Here is a 16,543-nt window from a genome sequence, read left to right on the forward strand (position 1 = left end):
CTCCAAGTACCTAATCTATGAATAAAAAGTGTTTCTTAGATCAATCTAAATTAGTGGTATTAATTATTATTATTATTAAATGTTACTATTAGTAATTATTATTTAATGACCGAGTAAAAATAAAACCGTTTTGATTGTCTTCTGACGTCTTCACAGTAAACAACAATTGTCTTCTGACGTCTTTAGAGTAAACAACAATTATTTGTATTCTAACGTCTTTACAGTATACAATAATTATTTCTGTCTTCTGACGTCTTTACAACAGTATACAACAATTATTTCTGTCTTCTGACGTCTTTACAGTGTACAAGTTATTTGACTCACGTTTCTCATAAAGCGAAGTGGTGCATTTCTTCGTAGATATAATAATTAAACCAAACTCATTTTTATTATGAGGCAGTTGACTGTGAAACCATATTAAGGAAATTAACCAATACAAATATACAAAAATATATTTTAAATCAACTTGGGAGCAAGGCTTAATGTTTTTAAATACATCATCATAATTATTTTAGTATATTCTATACAGAATGGTAAATAAAATATATTTGATGTAAATATATTATTTATCGTGTTCACCTGCCTTCAAACATACTAAACTGTTTACAACACGTTTCTACAGATACAGTGTCAAGTGTTACAGTACGACACGTTTCTACAAATACAGTGTCAAGTGTTACAGTACGACACGTTTCTACAAATACAGTGTCAAGTGTTACAATATAACACGTTTCTACAGATACAGTGTCAAGTGTTACAGTACGACACGTTTCTACAAATACAGTGTCAAGTGTTACAGTACGACACGTTTCTACAAATATAGTGTCAAGTGTTACAATATAACACGTTTCTACAGATACAGTGTCAAGTGTTACAGTACGACACGTTTCTACAAATACAGTGTCAAGTGTTACAGTACGACACGTTTCTACAAATACAGTGTCAAGTGTTACAGTACGACACGTTTCTACAAATACAGTGTCAAGTGTTACAATACAACACGTTTCTACAGATACAGTGTCAAGTGTTACAATACAACACGTTTCTACAGATACAGTGTCAAGTGTTACAGTACAACACGTTTCTACAGATAGTGTCAAGTGTTACACGGTATTAACTCATTATATACTACTTTTTTGCATGTTATAAATGTATTCGAACGTTATTTGTTTTTGAAGAAAATGTCAAGCTATGAAATATGTACAAGTACTTTTATTTCAATAGTCCCGACATGGCGAGATTGTTAGGGCGCTCGATTTATAATCTGAGGATCACGGGTTCTAATCCCCCTCCATACCAAATATCCTCGACTTTTCAGTCGTGGGGGTGTTATGATTGATGGCTAATACCACTATCCGTTAATGAAAGAGTAAACTAAGAGGGTTGTTGGTGATATAAGATATCTTACTGTGTTAAATTAGAGACGGGTAGCGCAGATAACCATCATTTAGGCTTGCGCGAGAATCGAACAAACATATTTGAGTTGTGAAAAGAGAACCATTTGTATGAGTTCTTAAGTGTTACGTATGAATTTTTCTCAACTTACAGACTGAGTCTTATATTTTATTAACCTTTAGTTTATAAATGACAATTTGATATTTTGCAAATTGACAACAGAATAGCCTTGTTGTTAGGATACAAGATAGAAAATAGTGCATTCGGTAATGAAAAGTGTCATCTAGGGACCAAAGGTTGAACCAACTGTTTATTTTTAATTACCATATAACATACGAGTGTTTACTGATTTCCTAAAAACACTAAAATTTAATGTTTTCTATGTCACGTGTGATGTTATAACCCATGTTTGATCACATTTCTGGACTCTTCGTCGTGAAAAAGCCCGCAACTATTTTATTTTAGCGGGTATTAACATTAATGTAAGTTTTCATAAGTCTGAAATATAAATCAATAGGATTTATTTTTGTCATGCAAAACAAAACAATTTACTGAATCCACACTGAGGAAGATTCAAACCCAAACCGTCTGTTCCAAGCATGACACGTTTTTACATACATCCAGGTAACCTTTCAAACGTTTGTGGGAACGTAATCATACGAGCGTTTTCTTATTTATTTATAACTCGGCAAGAGGACGCCATAAAATGTGAAAAATTAATATAGAAGGAAAACAGAAAGGAATATTGTATTTACAAATAAGGTTAGTTAGTGTTACAGTACTGAAATTGAAGCAAATATTTAAAATTGTAAATAAACAACTACTGATTTTAATCACTCGCCTTGTTTGATCCGTTTAACCGTGTTTTCTTCAGGCTACCTTTAAAACCCAAGAACCAGGATTAATTGTAAACTTGGAAGACTTTCAAGAAGCGGCAACAACGGATGGCCAAATTAACCTCAGTTCTGGTTTTTATCCTTTCTAATTTGCTCAAATACGGCGAGAAAAATAGTGTTAGTTGTGGTGTGTATGTAGGGAGAGTTTTTTGTTTGTTTGTTTGTTTCGAATTTCGCGCAAAGCTATATGAAGCTTATCTGCGCTAGCCATCTCTAATTTAGTAGTGTAAGACTAGAGGGAAGGCAGCTAGTCATCACAACTAATAGCCTACTCTTGGGCTACTCCTTTCTCTTTTATCAACGAATAGTGAGATTGATCGTATGTTATAACTCTACCCCTAGCTAGAAGAGCGAGCGTGTTTGATGTGACGGAGATTCAAATCTATATAGACACCAACACACGTGTATGTTTGGTCGGGAAAAGTCTGATGGTTATGATGCCGACCTCGAGTTCCAACGTTCTCGTCCCATTGCCGCAAAAATTCACTTTACACTTTGGGTCATAGTTGCGTTATAAACACAACAGTCAAATCCCTCTTTTGATTTGAGTTACCCAAAATTATAATGATGGGTTTTGTTGACTAGCTATCTTACATCTAGTGTATTAGTTCAAATTTAGGGACGACTATAATATATAATGTTTATGTAGTTTCTGTGAATACGCGAATTTACGAATGTATATTATGTGTTTATAATGCACACACCAACTTGTCTTTGTTTACCTTCTTAAAAGAGCATAGCAATTAATTATTGTATTTCAAAACTGCATACAATATATTATTATGGATAAAACTATAATCCGAGGTTTGATCCTTACAGATTTGAGAATAATATTATATTTTTATGAAACTTAAAGATAACACAACAATTAAAAATGTTGCACTAATATCAAATAGTTATGAATATTGATTAACCCTAAAAAAGCTGTAAAGGTGACACGTTGGCTTAAATAATTTTTTTTTTAATTTCGTGCAAAGCTACTCGAGGGCTATCTGCTCTAGTCGTCCCTAATTTTGCAGTGTAAGACTAGAGGGAAGGCAGCTAGTTACCACCACCCACCACCAACTCTTGGGCTGCTCTTTTACCAATGAATAGTGGGATTGACTGTTACATTATAACACCTCCACAGCTGAAAAAGCGAGCATGTTTGATGCGACAGGAATGTGTGTGTGTTTTTCGGAAAGCAAAGCCACAAAGGGCTATCTGCTCAACCCATCGAGGGGAATCGAACCCCTGATTTTAGCTTTGTAAATCCGGAGACATGCCGCTGTACAAGCGGGGGGCACGACAGGAATACGAACCCGCGACCCTCAGATTACTAGTCTATATTATTTTATAAAGGTCGTTTTTTTCTTAACTTTTATCAAAATGTGAAAATTCCTCCAGTATGCACTACAGATTTTGAAAGATAACAACAACATAAACCTATTGGATCAAATTACCATCTAATGTTTCTCGGTGTGATGGAAAAATTTTAGAAATAGTATTGTGTCACCACACATAAAATAGTCTATCTCAGATATTTCAGACGGCTACTAGAGATTTTTACATTTTCATTGCTTTGTTGGTGCTGCTATCTGTTAACTTATAAGGAAGTTAATATTTATATGTATATTTTCGTTTGTTAAAACAAGGTGTTTTGTTTAGAAAATACAAAAGGATTGAATTAAAAGTGTAGTTGTGAAAGTAATATCAGATGAACAACAAAACAGATTGTTTGAATTTCGGTAATGCCAAGTTAAACACCGGAAAGATAAATATGGTAGTGTCACCTCAGAATACTTTGAAGTTAACTGGTTTATCTTAAAAAGGTACAATTCCGTGGCAATGTTATAAATGGTCAACTAATCTAGAATGTTATGGAAATTAAAAGAAAATTTGCGCTAGATCACATTTATTAGCACAGCTGCGTTGAGCTGGAAGAACTGAAGGAATATTCATAGGGTAAAACAGAGTTATCATTTAATCCTTAAAATTATCTAAAAAGTGGATAACTATAGATCTTGAAAGGACGTAATTTCGGTATTTAGAACATTCTAAAAAGCCCAGTTGCTACTTTACAATCCAGTAGATACTATTAATAAATAAATATAAAAAATATTATTTTGCAATGGAATAATGTGATTAAACTTATCAACAAATAAACAGAAGAATACTCACAGATTTATAACAGAAATATCTGATGTAAAATATCCACAAACTAACTGAATGGATTTTTGAGAAACGTGGAAATATCAAATCCATCACATAAAACACCAAAGACAAACGAGACTTCATCTTTTGCTCAGTATTATGACCAAAATCTAGTTATAATGCCTTTTTTTCTTAGTCTTTTTTAGCCAACTTAAATGATAAATAAATTAATTAAAAAACCCAATAAGTTCGTGTAATTCTGTTAAACACGATACCAACATGTGATGATGTTATTCTATGGTACTCACATAAAAAATACACAAGATTGGTTTCGTATCAATAAATATTATCGTTAAATATTAAACTTTATACAAATAACAACTGCGGGGCCTACTGGATTTTAATGTATTGTCAGTTTCCAAGAATTAAAAACGTAACTTTGAAAGTGGTGTACCAAATACACTGCTGGTCAAAATCTTTACGCCAATGAATATAAAGAAAAAATATGTCTTTTGCGTTGTTAGACTAAACCACTTATTTGAGTAGAGCTGCGAAAAATGAAAATAAGAAAAGTAAAAATAAAAGTAAAAAACTAATTTAGTATTTAATAGGAAAAATGTGAACACTATGAAATTAGCCTAAATACTAGCTGGTCAAAAGTTTAAAACCATACTGAAATGAAGCATTAATCGGTAAACACGTAACGAAATTTAGTCATTTGTGTTCAAGCATTATTTTCTCTTTTCTTATTTTCATCTTTCGAAGCTCTACTCAAAGGAGTGGTTGAGTCTAACAACGCAAAATGCATATTTTTCTTTATGTTTATTGGCCTTAAGATTTTGGCCAGCAGGGCATATGAATACTGGTTCATACAGTCGTTTGTCTCTCATCGTCTCGCCCAATTGACGAATTTGGTATTTAACGGTAAAAAAATTAAAAACACAACCGAATTCATGTTTTCTTTTTATAAATAAATGGAAAATGTCATTTAACTTAAACACTTTTAATTGCAATATTTCTATCACAGCCTTTTTACAAGTGTGAACACGAAGAGCAAGTGGAATACTTTAGCGTTCTCTGTCAAATATGACGAATATAACCATAGATATAACTATGAATATAACGACTGAATTATCCGGGTTGTTTTAGGTAATATTGTGTTAACATTTTAATCTCCATTATTTTTACGTTTCACAATGTAATTTAGTGATACCGTTGAAAGAGATTGGTAATTTCGAATTAAATGCAAAGATGTTGAAACAAAGTAGTAAACAACCCATGACAATTTTTCCGTGTCTGGCGAACTAGTATCACCTTTTCTTTTTACCATATGCTTATCTGAAATTAACGCGGTAAAATATTTTACTGTTAACTACAAATAACGCTTGTATTGTCTGAATGTTGAGGTTGGTGACTGTATAACTGTGTATTTACATTGTATTATTTGTATTTGGAATGGGAAGCTATGGTGTATTAATTTTACTCTTAACTATGTTTTCAGAGCTTTAAGTTCGAGCTTCAAATGTCGCTGCAAAGGTAGTGGTAAGACTAAATATCCCGTTGGCTTAGAGAAGGAGGGAATTCGAAATTTATCAAAGCTCCAAAAGTGCTCTTCTCCAATGGCTCAACGGTAAGTCATAAGGCTTATGACGTTAAAAACAGGGTTTCGATACTCGTGGTGAGCATAGCTAACTTATTGTGTAGTTTTATGCTTAATAACAAAAAAAAAAAATATATAAAATTTTATTTGTTCTCTGAATGTTCAGTTTAAGAATGAAGGAATAACATTGATACTGTGAGTACAAGTATTATTTTTGAAATTTTACTTCGTAGAAATAGATACCGTATAGCCCAAAATTTATGATGTCAGTATGCTTTTATATATTTTATCTGTGTTTAGTGGAATAGGGAATTATTAGCATTCCTTGTTAATTGGTTACAATTCGGTAATTTTCAGACTCATTAATTTTTTACATAGCTTTGGTAATTTGGGGCTGAGTTCGTTATAGTATACCAATTGGCATGGCAAGTTGTGGCAGAATAATTAATGTGCTTTTGTTTGTTTTTTAACCACAAAGCTACTTAATGAGATATATGTGCTCTATTTGTTGCAGGTTTTGGTAGCCGATTTGTAGCGTTGTAAGCCCTCAGACTTCCTACTGAGCTACCGGGGTACGATTGTATGTTTAAACTAAATCCAAAAATTTAAATAAGCGACCTCTTGCTGGAAAAAACAACAAGAACTAAACATTTTATGTAGAATACAAATGATAACCAAGCTGTACTTTTCCAGAGGTTCTTAAACTTTGTCATAAAGAATTTCCTTAAGTTAAAAAGAAAATTTGTATATTTTCCAAGCTAACGATGTGAAAAACTGCACGAAAAAAAAAATCATACACAGTGTAACTATGATGTGTCACTCTTGCTAAGATATACCATCTGGCAAAATTTTTAACTTTTTCTTTTCCGTTTTAAAATTATCAATCCTTTATTTAAAAATAAGAAAGAAAGAAAAGTGACATGCAGGTATTGCGCACAACACGCCTTTATTAAAGCACCCTACAGATTATTTGATAACCATTTCACCCTACAATATTTGGTTAGATGAGAGTGGCCCAGAAACTGGCGATAGATTCTGTTGATAGCTGCAATTTAAAATTTGGATCGGTTTTGCGGGAAATTCTGAAACATTTAACATTCGAAAACTGGATAGTATTATTTTAATTATAAGTCAGATTGTACTAACATACTTTAGCGTGAAAGTAATGAAACATAGTAATTGCTAGTAGTTTCAATATGTTTATTTAAGTTGTCATCATGAATCAAAGGGTTATCGTTAATATTCTTGTCTAATTATCTAATATAATATATAATACATTATCGTTTTCTGTTTTCGTGTGATATCACGTTTTCTGAATACTAAAAATCGAATCAGTGGTAATTGACACGAAACCACTCGATAAGTAGTAGATTTAGAATTTAATTCAACTTTAATTAAGGATCAGAATGAGGCAAAAGGTAAAAACAACAAGAACAAACAATCTTTGGAAAAATTGAATTTGGGGCTATCCTTCAGTTACAAGTAAGCTAGTAACAAGAATGAAGATACTATTGGTAAGGTCACAGCGAGTGTGTTTACGTAACTTCGAATACGGACAACAGCAAATTTTAGTTTACAACAAAACTTAGTAAAAATTAAAATATTACTGATTTAAGTTCTTAGGGTTTGAGATTTTATTAGAAAAGAAATTATTTTTTTTCTTGGCTTTACCTTACGTGATAAAGAATTGTATTAAATTTGAAATGTATTTCTGTTATTGAAGGATATTTGAGAAGATTTACCATTGCTATTTGTAATACATGTATTTGAAGTTTGTTCCCCATCGAGAACAAATTTAGTTCCGGTGTAGACGTAAACTTAAATTATTTTGCCCACTACAGTTGCATGTATGTTTTGTTTTGTCTTCTACTTTATTACTTACATACAAAATGCTGGCTGTAAATGGAAATTAGTGTAGAAGTAATTATGAGTAGTTTTGGTTTTTGGTAGTAATTTTCATAGTTGAGTTAGACCTGTCTCACAACATGTAAATTGGAACCCATATTGGAGATTCTATCTTTAGTATAGACAACAGTATTACATTTAGACTAAAAAAAAAGTTTTCATTAGTTTTGCACAGAAAAAATCTTGTGCAAATAAAAACATGGAAATTATAAGAATGTTATGATTTCTGTAATTCTTTGCCCTTCAATTTCAAGATAATATCAGTTGAACAAAGTGAGGATTGGTATTTTAAATTATATATGTTCAGGAGAAACTTCCATTAAGAAGAAAATCTAATTGTTGATTTAATGTAATCTGAATCCTTAGAATGAATGTATAAGGAGGAGCAAATGTTAGGCTATTCTACATTAGTTTAAACTGGTAGTAATTATCAATTTTAACTAAATTTTAGCATAGTTATACCATATAATTATTATTGTTACATTAATTTGTTGTTATCAAATGTATATATTATTCAAAATTATAAAGAATGTAATTCATATAGATTCTTGTATTCTCTTTTACTTTCTACCTTTTTAGAAGTTAAAAAGTTTCTGAAATTAATATTTAGTTTTCTTTCTTGCAGCTGTTGTTTGTGTGACACAAACATGTTTTGAGATGTTTTTCTTAGCAATAAATTGTCAGTCGTTTTATTTGTGTTATTGTTTCTTCGTTGAACAAAATATCAAAGTAATTTATAAATTATTTTTCTATGGTATAAGTAATCCCGTATAATTGTGTATTGATGTATTTATATATAATACACTTAAAGCCTCATATAATTTGGTAAAGTAGCTAAAACATGCCATGTCTGTAAATGAAGACTATATGAGTTATTTTTATGGCATTAGTCATGTAAAATAAATATTTGAATGGTTAAGTGAAAGAAAGATGTTTCAGTTGTTTAAAATGTTTATCTTAGTGATAGTGAGAGTGACAAATGTCACTAAGACCATCAGTAGGGAGGTTAATGGAAAATCACTGAATCCGAATGTAGCCCACAAAGTAAATGTTAAAGATATATTAACAGTGACCAGAGAGTGAGAAACTAAAATAGGAGAGTTCACATTCTAACAAAAACTAAAATTAGAGATGAGTTTATTTTTGAATACTTTATTTCATTATGAAATGATAAAGAAACTTTGAGATTTCTCTGAAAGCAAAGATGGGAGAATGGGACATTTAATGTAGGATTGAGCTCGTAACATAACCAACTATTTTATGTAATTATAAGTATGTTCTTCTTGTATTTACTTTATAATCTCAAATCATGTGATAACTTGTATTACAACTAAATAGTTCTGTTTATATCAATGTCTTTTCTGTGTTTCTAATGTATTTTTAAATACTTTTTTTTTCTTTAGGTTTCCAAAAGTTCAAGAAAGATAATTATTTCTGTACAAATGACTAGTTAGACCAGGGGTTCCCAACCGGTGGGTTGTGATCCCCCAAGGGGTTCTGAAGCCTTGGCAGGGGAGTCGCGTAGCATTGTTAGAAGTAGCTTGGGATAACATTAATTTTATTTCATCAATTACATTTTCAAGTCGCAAGTGCCAAATAGTTGGGAACCCCTGAGTTAGACTTCACATGAAATAGTTTAACATAGAGCTGTGGAATTCATATTGTCCAACACTGAGAACAACAAATTTTACTGTTTATACTTTGCTTGTTGGACAAGTAGTTTTTGTTGATTTTTGTTTCACACTGCTTGATACATTTCTGAGAAAACACTGAAAAGATCTCTGTGGAGCTGTGTAAGTTCCAAAGATTCTGAACTGCAGAAATCAAGCACAGGTAACATAAACATTTAAAAATATATACCTCTAAAACAAAACTACATATATAAATATATGTATGTATGTATCTCCTTAACTTACAAACATTTAGTCACAGACAGAGTAATGACAGTAACAAATATTTAAATTAATGCTACAATATTATTGCATTACTTTTGTCTACAGTAGAAGCTCAACCCATTTTATCTCCAAGCTCTAGGAAGAATATATAACATGATGAAAAATTATTGAAAGGTTTAGGTAGTTTTACAAGGTGGCCTAAAGTTGTCTTTCCTAATTTAAAATATAAAAAAGAATTAAATAATTAAGAAAATACAACCATGCAATTTTTAACATCTTGTAGCCAAACTCCCACAGTTTTAGTCTTTTTTTTCACTCCAGTGAGTTGTGTTACTCCATAAGATGGCAAACATACAGTGACTGTGGCACAGCATAATTGCAGACACCAGTAAAGGAAAGAAATATGAAGGTATGTTAAGGATATGATGTATTGCACTCTGTAGCAAACATAAGAGAGCTAAAGATCAGGATAATGGGTACCATTGTCACTGTAACTGTAGAAATGTTGCAGAGAACATGGACTGGAATCAAATATTGGTTATATCTACTGAGAACTACTAATGGTGCAAACATAGATGTCTATTGACGTGTCAATAACTGTTTGAGTTGGGCCACAAAATGCTGAAAACTACATGGCTGTATTTCTTCAGTTAAAAAATTATTATATTTTAAAACAGGAAACATAATTTTGGATCACTATATTAACTATGGGTGTGAACATATAAAATACCATGGTAACATCAACGTAAGCAATGGCTTCTTTACAAGTTTGTGTGTGAAGTATGTGTTCTACCTGCAGCACCATAAATCCTTATAACTATTATAAATATATTAACTACAGATTTTTTTTTTAATTCCATTGTGGCTTGAAAACAGACGTATATAAAAAAAAACAGTTGCATTTCTACAGATTTCCTTTCACTAAGTACAAACCACTAAGCATTGCATTTACTATCAGAACCTATTAGTTTGGCTGGATTATGAGAGATAAAGGACTCTATGAGATGTGATGTAAATATATAGAGGTTGAAATCTGCAACAATCTTTCTTCTGACCTTTATGAAATCATCTACAATTCTATGATGTACCACAGCCATTCATGATCACAAGTTGTAATGGATGTGCAGCTGAAACACCAACTGTATACCAAATCTTTTCTGCACAATGGTGACCAATAGCTTCTGTTGCTGCCAAGCCTGAATGTTTTGTTGTGTGATAAAAACTCAAGAACTTGAGGTCACACTCCTTGATATTAAGTATGGTAGACGTTGAAGTGTATTAACAAGTCTTCTAGTGCTGACTATCCTTATTTTTCAGTTGTTGTAAAAGATACATTCCTGTTGCTATTATAGGAAAGCAGTAAGTTACACGGTTTTTACTTCACTTTGTAAAAATTATAGACTGCTTCAAAATCATCCCACACATGAAACTTTTCTCATTGTAAACTACTCATGCTAATCAGTGAATCACTCTGTATACATTAAGGACAGTGATCAGTGTGTTACTGTGTATTTTAGGCCTGTTTACTTGATTATTGTTAGGACAGTTCCTACTGATGCTTCTTGTGTATGTTGCAGAATTTGTATTATAGGCATGACAGACTACAAGTATTCACCTGGAATTATCGTATGACCATTTTTTAAAATATTGTTACCATGTTTCTCCAGTCTCTAAATTGTTAACCTCTTTCCCTAAGTTTTTAGTAACTGAAACATTTACTTATATGTCCCATAGATTATATTGTTTTGTGAAATTAATTAAACTAATTGTGTATATAAATGTATTAACTATTTCTTTGGTGGCTGACTTACTAAGCATTATCTATTACATCTTTAATATGAGTAATGCATCAGGGTCATTCCCAGACTTTTTTTTTTTTTGCATTTGATGTATAGAATGCAAGTAACCTTAGCATAATGGAAATAAACGAAAGGGTATTTGTTCTGCTGCGAAAAAGCTCGAATGTTTAACACTCTTATCATATAGACTCTAGCCTAACCTTTCAAGTATGCATTCATTGCTGAATTGTGTCTTATTAATCTACAATAAAGGATATTCATTTGGTTTTATATTTTTTCTTGTGTTATGTCATTAAAGATGTTCTCACAGGGTGAAAAAACATTGCTCCATTTGTTGATGTAAGCATGGACCACAGTCTAATCTATGCTGAACTATCAGAAATGATTATTATTAACATAGAATTACTAACAAAGGACTTGATACATAACTGTCATAATTGTTTTCCATGTGGCTGTGTCTCGTAAGTATGTTTGACAGTAGTTTGTGCTGGAGCAAATGGATCAGTTTTGCTGGTTCAGGCTCGAAAATACAGCAGAGAAATTGTCAAAGATTAGTATACACACACACGTGATTGCAATTCTCTCATGCCACTGTGCCACATGGATGTAAAATGTGTAGACTACTTTTGGCACGGGGTCAATATTACTCACTTGTGCTCAACAGTTAGAAAATAACTCATAAGAGGGCCCAGTGATCTGGAAAAAGTGCTGGGTAAATGTTTTTAGAATACAGACTGCGGAAAGTGTATTGCTATCAATATTCTAAGACAAACTGGAAAGAAATATGTATTATGTTAAGCCATTGGAAACAGAGATGGAGCCATTTTTTAATATCCTTGTTAGCTGTAGAATGGCTCTGAGTTTTTTGTTGTTGTTTTTTTCAAGTATAAACTTTTAGGCCATAGCTCCATTGTCTCTTGCTCAATTTGAGATCTAATTACAGTATTGAACATAAAGAAGTGAAACTCTTTCAATTAAGGTAGTTGACCATGCCCAAGGCCTCATAGTTTAATTTATTTTAACTCTGCCTTAAAGAATTTCATTTTGAGTAATAAAATTGAATCAGATATGCTTGCCATCTACTTTTGATATTGCTGGCACATAGAAATATAGCTAATTAAAAGAGAAAAAAGTTACTGTAGATCAATTTAACGTAATCCTGCCTAGAAGAGGATTCCCTCTTATTTCTTTTACTTGATTTTTCAAGGATTGTTTTAGTCAATGTTTGGCTTTTTTCTAAAAGCATATAAAACAGCACTAAGTTTGTAACTGGATCAAAAAAATGTAAGTTTACAGAAGGAGTTTCTTCAGACAGATAAATCAGAGCTTTGAATTTTTACAATAAAACAAAATTATTTTAATCTATGAATATTTAGAAATGAGTCACCCTATGTCTAACTGTAACATTGAATTATGATTAATTTGTTTTATAGGTTGTTCTAGTAGTGAGTTTTTTATTCAACACTCTAAACTTCTGAACTGTATGTGTTTCTTTGATATAACAAGGTAAAAATAACATCTCTAATGATCCCTGGAAAGTATTGATTTTAAGACACTGAAGTTAACTGTGCTAGAGTTTTAAGATTATTCTGGAAGTTTTGTTATATAATGTTAAGTTCAGTAATGTAAGTCACTTTTGTTTTCTCTTGTAGGTTCTAGAAAAAAAATGTCTGTAGCTGTGGTGAACCAAAATAAGGTTAAGGTTGATTATAACCCAGTAGAACTAAAACGTAGTAGTTCTACATTTATACAGTCAGAGACCACTGAATTACAATATTGCATAGAAAGAAATGGTTCCCAGCAATCCCAAGACTTAAATTCATTGAATAGTGGGTGTTATAGTTTAAACTCATTTTCTAACCAGAGTATCCTGGACACTAATACTTCAAGTAGTGATGGATACGAGTTAAGTTGCAAAATACCAAAACTTTCTTATGATAAAGTCATCAGTGATGAGGATGTTCAATGGGAGGACATGGATGATTCAGACTTTGTCAAGTGTTTATTGATGTGTGATAAGGTAGAATCTTTATACTTACGAGCTGAATATGTTAATCACTCGGGAGGGGCTAGAGGCAGTGATCTGTTCTGGGAAGTGACTGCAAAGAAATATGGAATCAAGACTGTGGTATACTCATTCAGAGGTCATGCTTCATCCAATCCAAACCGGTATGAATTGTCACAGCAAGAATTATCTAGTGCAAAACCTCACCTGCTGAGGGCAAACATGACACTGAAGAGAAAATATCCAACAGGGAAAACATTTATTGATAACTTATTAAGTCGCAACTGGTTTCAGGTACAGAATTCTGATGCAGTATTTGCCATTGGAAAGATAAATAAGAACCGTCAAACTGTGGATGGGGGTACTGGTTGGGCTGTTCAGATGGGTATCGATAATCATAAGCAGACATATGTATTTGATTGTATTCAGAAGAACAAAGGTGGTCTAACTGAAGGTTCGTGTCATTGGTATAGTTTCTGTGAGAAAAGGAAAATGTTTGAATTATTTAATGGAATGCCTATACTAACAAAAAGGTTCACTGGCATTGGATCAAGACAGCTGTCCAGTAAAGGAAAAGGTGCTATTGAAGATGTATTTAAAAGTACTTTCAAATTTAGCACATGAATTTCAAAACGTACACAGATATCACAGGTTTGTTGATCTTCTGATCATATCCCCACCTTCTTGTGCCAGTTAATATCTGTAGTGGAAAATAACTTGAAAAATAATGCTATGTATAGTTAGTGTGGTACAACAGTTTTTATTGCATTCTATGTGCTTCAAGACTTGGGGAAAAATAAACTATTTCAAAGCAAGATGAATTTATTTTATTATGTAATAATTTTTTGTTTATTTCACATTATCACCCCTCTTTATATAGTGAATTTACTTGTAGCTTGTCCATAATTCCTGGGACTAGACATTGTTACTTCAAGTCTAGTAAAGTTAATTAAATCCAGGATTTAAATAAGAAAGAAAAATCATATTAGTGTTTGAAAGCACTGTGTAGAATTATGTATTAATTCATGAAACAAATATACTGTTGATGTATGTGTTGAAAAAAATGTGTATATAATGTTAGAAGTACATAGCTGATTAGATAGCTTTTATTCGTTCTTAAAAGATAGCTAAAAACAAATTCATAACGGAGCTCAAGGTTGTTGGTTTTTTTTTTTTTGTAGTTTTTGTTTCATTTATTGTTAAAACTAATGCATGTATGTTTTCTGAAGCATTTTGAAATAACTGTAAATATTATTATCTAAATAAATGGAAATTATAAGCCAGTACATCATGTTCAGGTAATGTTTACACTTTTGAACAAAAATAAGTGTGAAATTACAGAACATTAGGTAGTACTTATATATGTTGTTGGAATTGCAGCATGATTTACATACTTTAACAGCACTTAGATGGATGTTTAGGAAACTTTCTTTTCAGTGCTCTGTAACATAATGTTTTGGATGTTTCATGTGGGAAAGATGTAATTATAAATCAACTTGGTTTCTACATTCATTATGGTAGCCATTCATTGGGTGAGTTTCAGTTTTCTCGCATTATTTTCTAATATTAAATGTGATCTATACAAAATATTTCTGTCTATAACAAGTCACACAGTATTACATATACTAGTTAAAAAAAGCATCTTAGATTGATTAAAATCTGATTATTGTCATTGGAAATTATTACATTAAATTCTTTGAAAAATTTTGAAAATATATTGTGTATTAAAATAAATATCACAAAACAAAATAATTAGACTTTTTTTTTCACATGTGTAATAATAGTTTGATTCACCTCTACCCTAAACAGATAGCTCTTACCTTGCACCAAGCGATAAATAAAATTTTCACCTTTAAATGTGCTAATCTGTGATGCAGTTATTAGACTGTAATTCTCCACCAACAGAAGGGCATCACATAGTAAGCACAAGCATTTCAGCATAGGCTTGTGCTATTCCTCAGCAATGCTTGACTTGAGACAGGTGTTTTTCAGGAAGAGTTATGAAATTTTCAGTTATTATTTTAAACTTGGTTGTAAATCATAGTCACCTTTATATTCTTAGTTTTGAGGAAGACAACAGTTTTAAACATTTCAGTTAGAACATCTTATTTGTATTATATTAATTGAATCTCTTCATCACATTCCAAAACTTTAGATGTGTTCCAGATTGTGATATGATATCTTCAACAGAACCATTCTCCATCGCTATTAATATAGTGTTTAGGTTTCATAGTTAATTTCCATTTTTGTTATTGCAAAAATGACAATGTGTGACATGGTCACACCAGATTTACTTTAATAACAAAAACAATTCAGTGTTTTTGTGGATCATCTGAACTATGACATCAAGAATACACATTTTTTTCCACCTCCTGAAATACCATGCTCTACAACAGGAGTCATCTGTTACTGTTTTCAGTGGAACCGTAGTGGCCTGTAACATTGCTGCTACTGTGCACCAGGTGATTGGTTCTATTCTAATCTCAGATCCAAGTTTCCCAACCTTCTACTTTTGTTACTTCAGTTGAGCCTGCCTTGTCTTTTGATGATTTTTACCTGCTTTTGTTTCTGGATTTTCTATTCCTTATAAGGAACAGGTAAACCCTTTTTCATTCTTTGATATTTGTTTTCTTTCTTTGTCTCTCTCTGTTGTTCTCAGTCTATTTGTCTTCATCTCACTTTTGCTCAGATTTTTTATTATCTACCCTCAAGTAGATTTCCTTGGGGTAAACTCCCCCCCCCCCTTTACTTGTGCTTCCTCTTAGTCTTGTTTTTTAAAAACATTCCACAGTCCCAAGTAATTTGTACATTTTGATTCTGCACTTTGATCAGGGTGCCTTACTTTACTTTCTGGATCTGGAGTTGCCTTCTTCAGATTTATTTTGGAGACTTCTGTGAGATGCCTCTTTTTTGAA

The 16,543-nt window shown here is 31.9% G+C and overlaps 1 protein-coding gene across 1 annotated transcript; it reads left to right on the plus strand.

Moving 5' to 3' along the window:
* Positions 1–10,210: 10,210 nt before the first annotated feature.
* LOC143257154 (uncharacterized) lies at positions 10,211–15,485 on the plus strand. Its single transcript, XM_076515480.1, has 2 exons — positions 10,211–10,233; positions 13,276–15,485. The coding sequence occupies exon 2, from the start codon at positions 13,290–13,292 to the stop codon at positions 14,250–14,252; it is 963 nt and encodes a 320-aa protein (XP_076371595.1). The 5' UTR covers positions 10,211–10,233; positions 13,276–13,289; the 3' UTR covers positions 14,253–15,485.
* The last annotated feature ends 1,058 nt before the right edge of the window (positions 15,486–16,543 follow it).

Source organism: Tachypleus tridentatus, chromosome 7 (assembly GCF_004210375.1).
Source record: "Tachypleus tridentatus isolate NWPU-2018 chromosome 7, ASM421037v1, whole genome shotgun sequence".
NCBI lineage: Eukaryota > Metazoa > Arthropoda > Merostomata > Xiphosura > Limulidae > Tachypleus > Tachypleus tridentatus.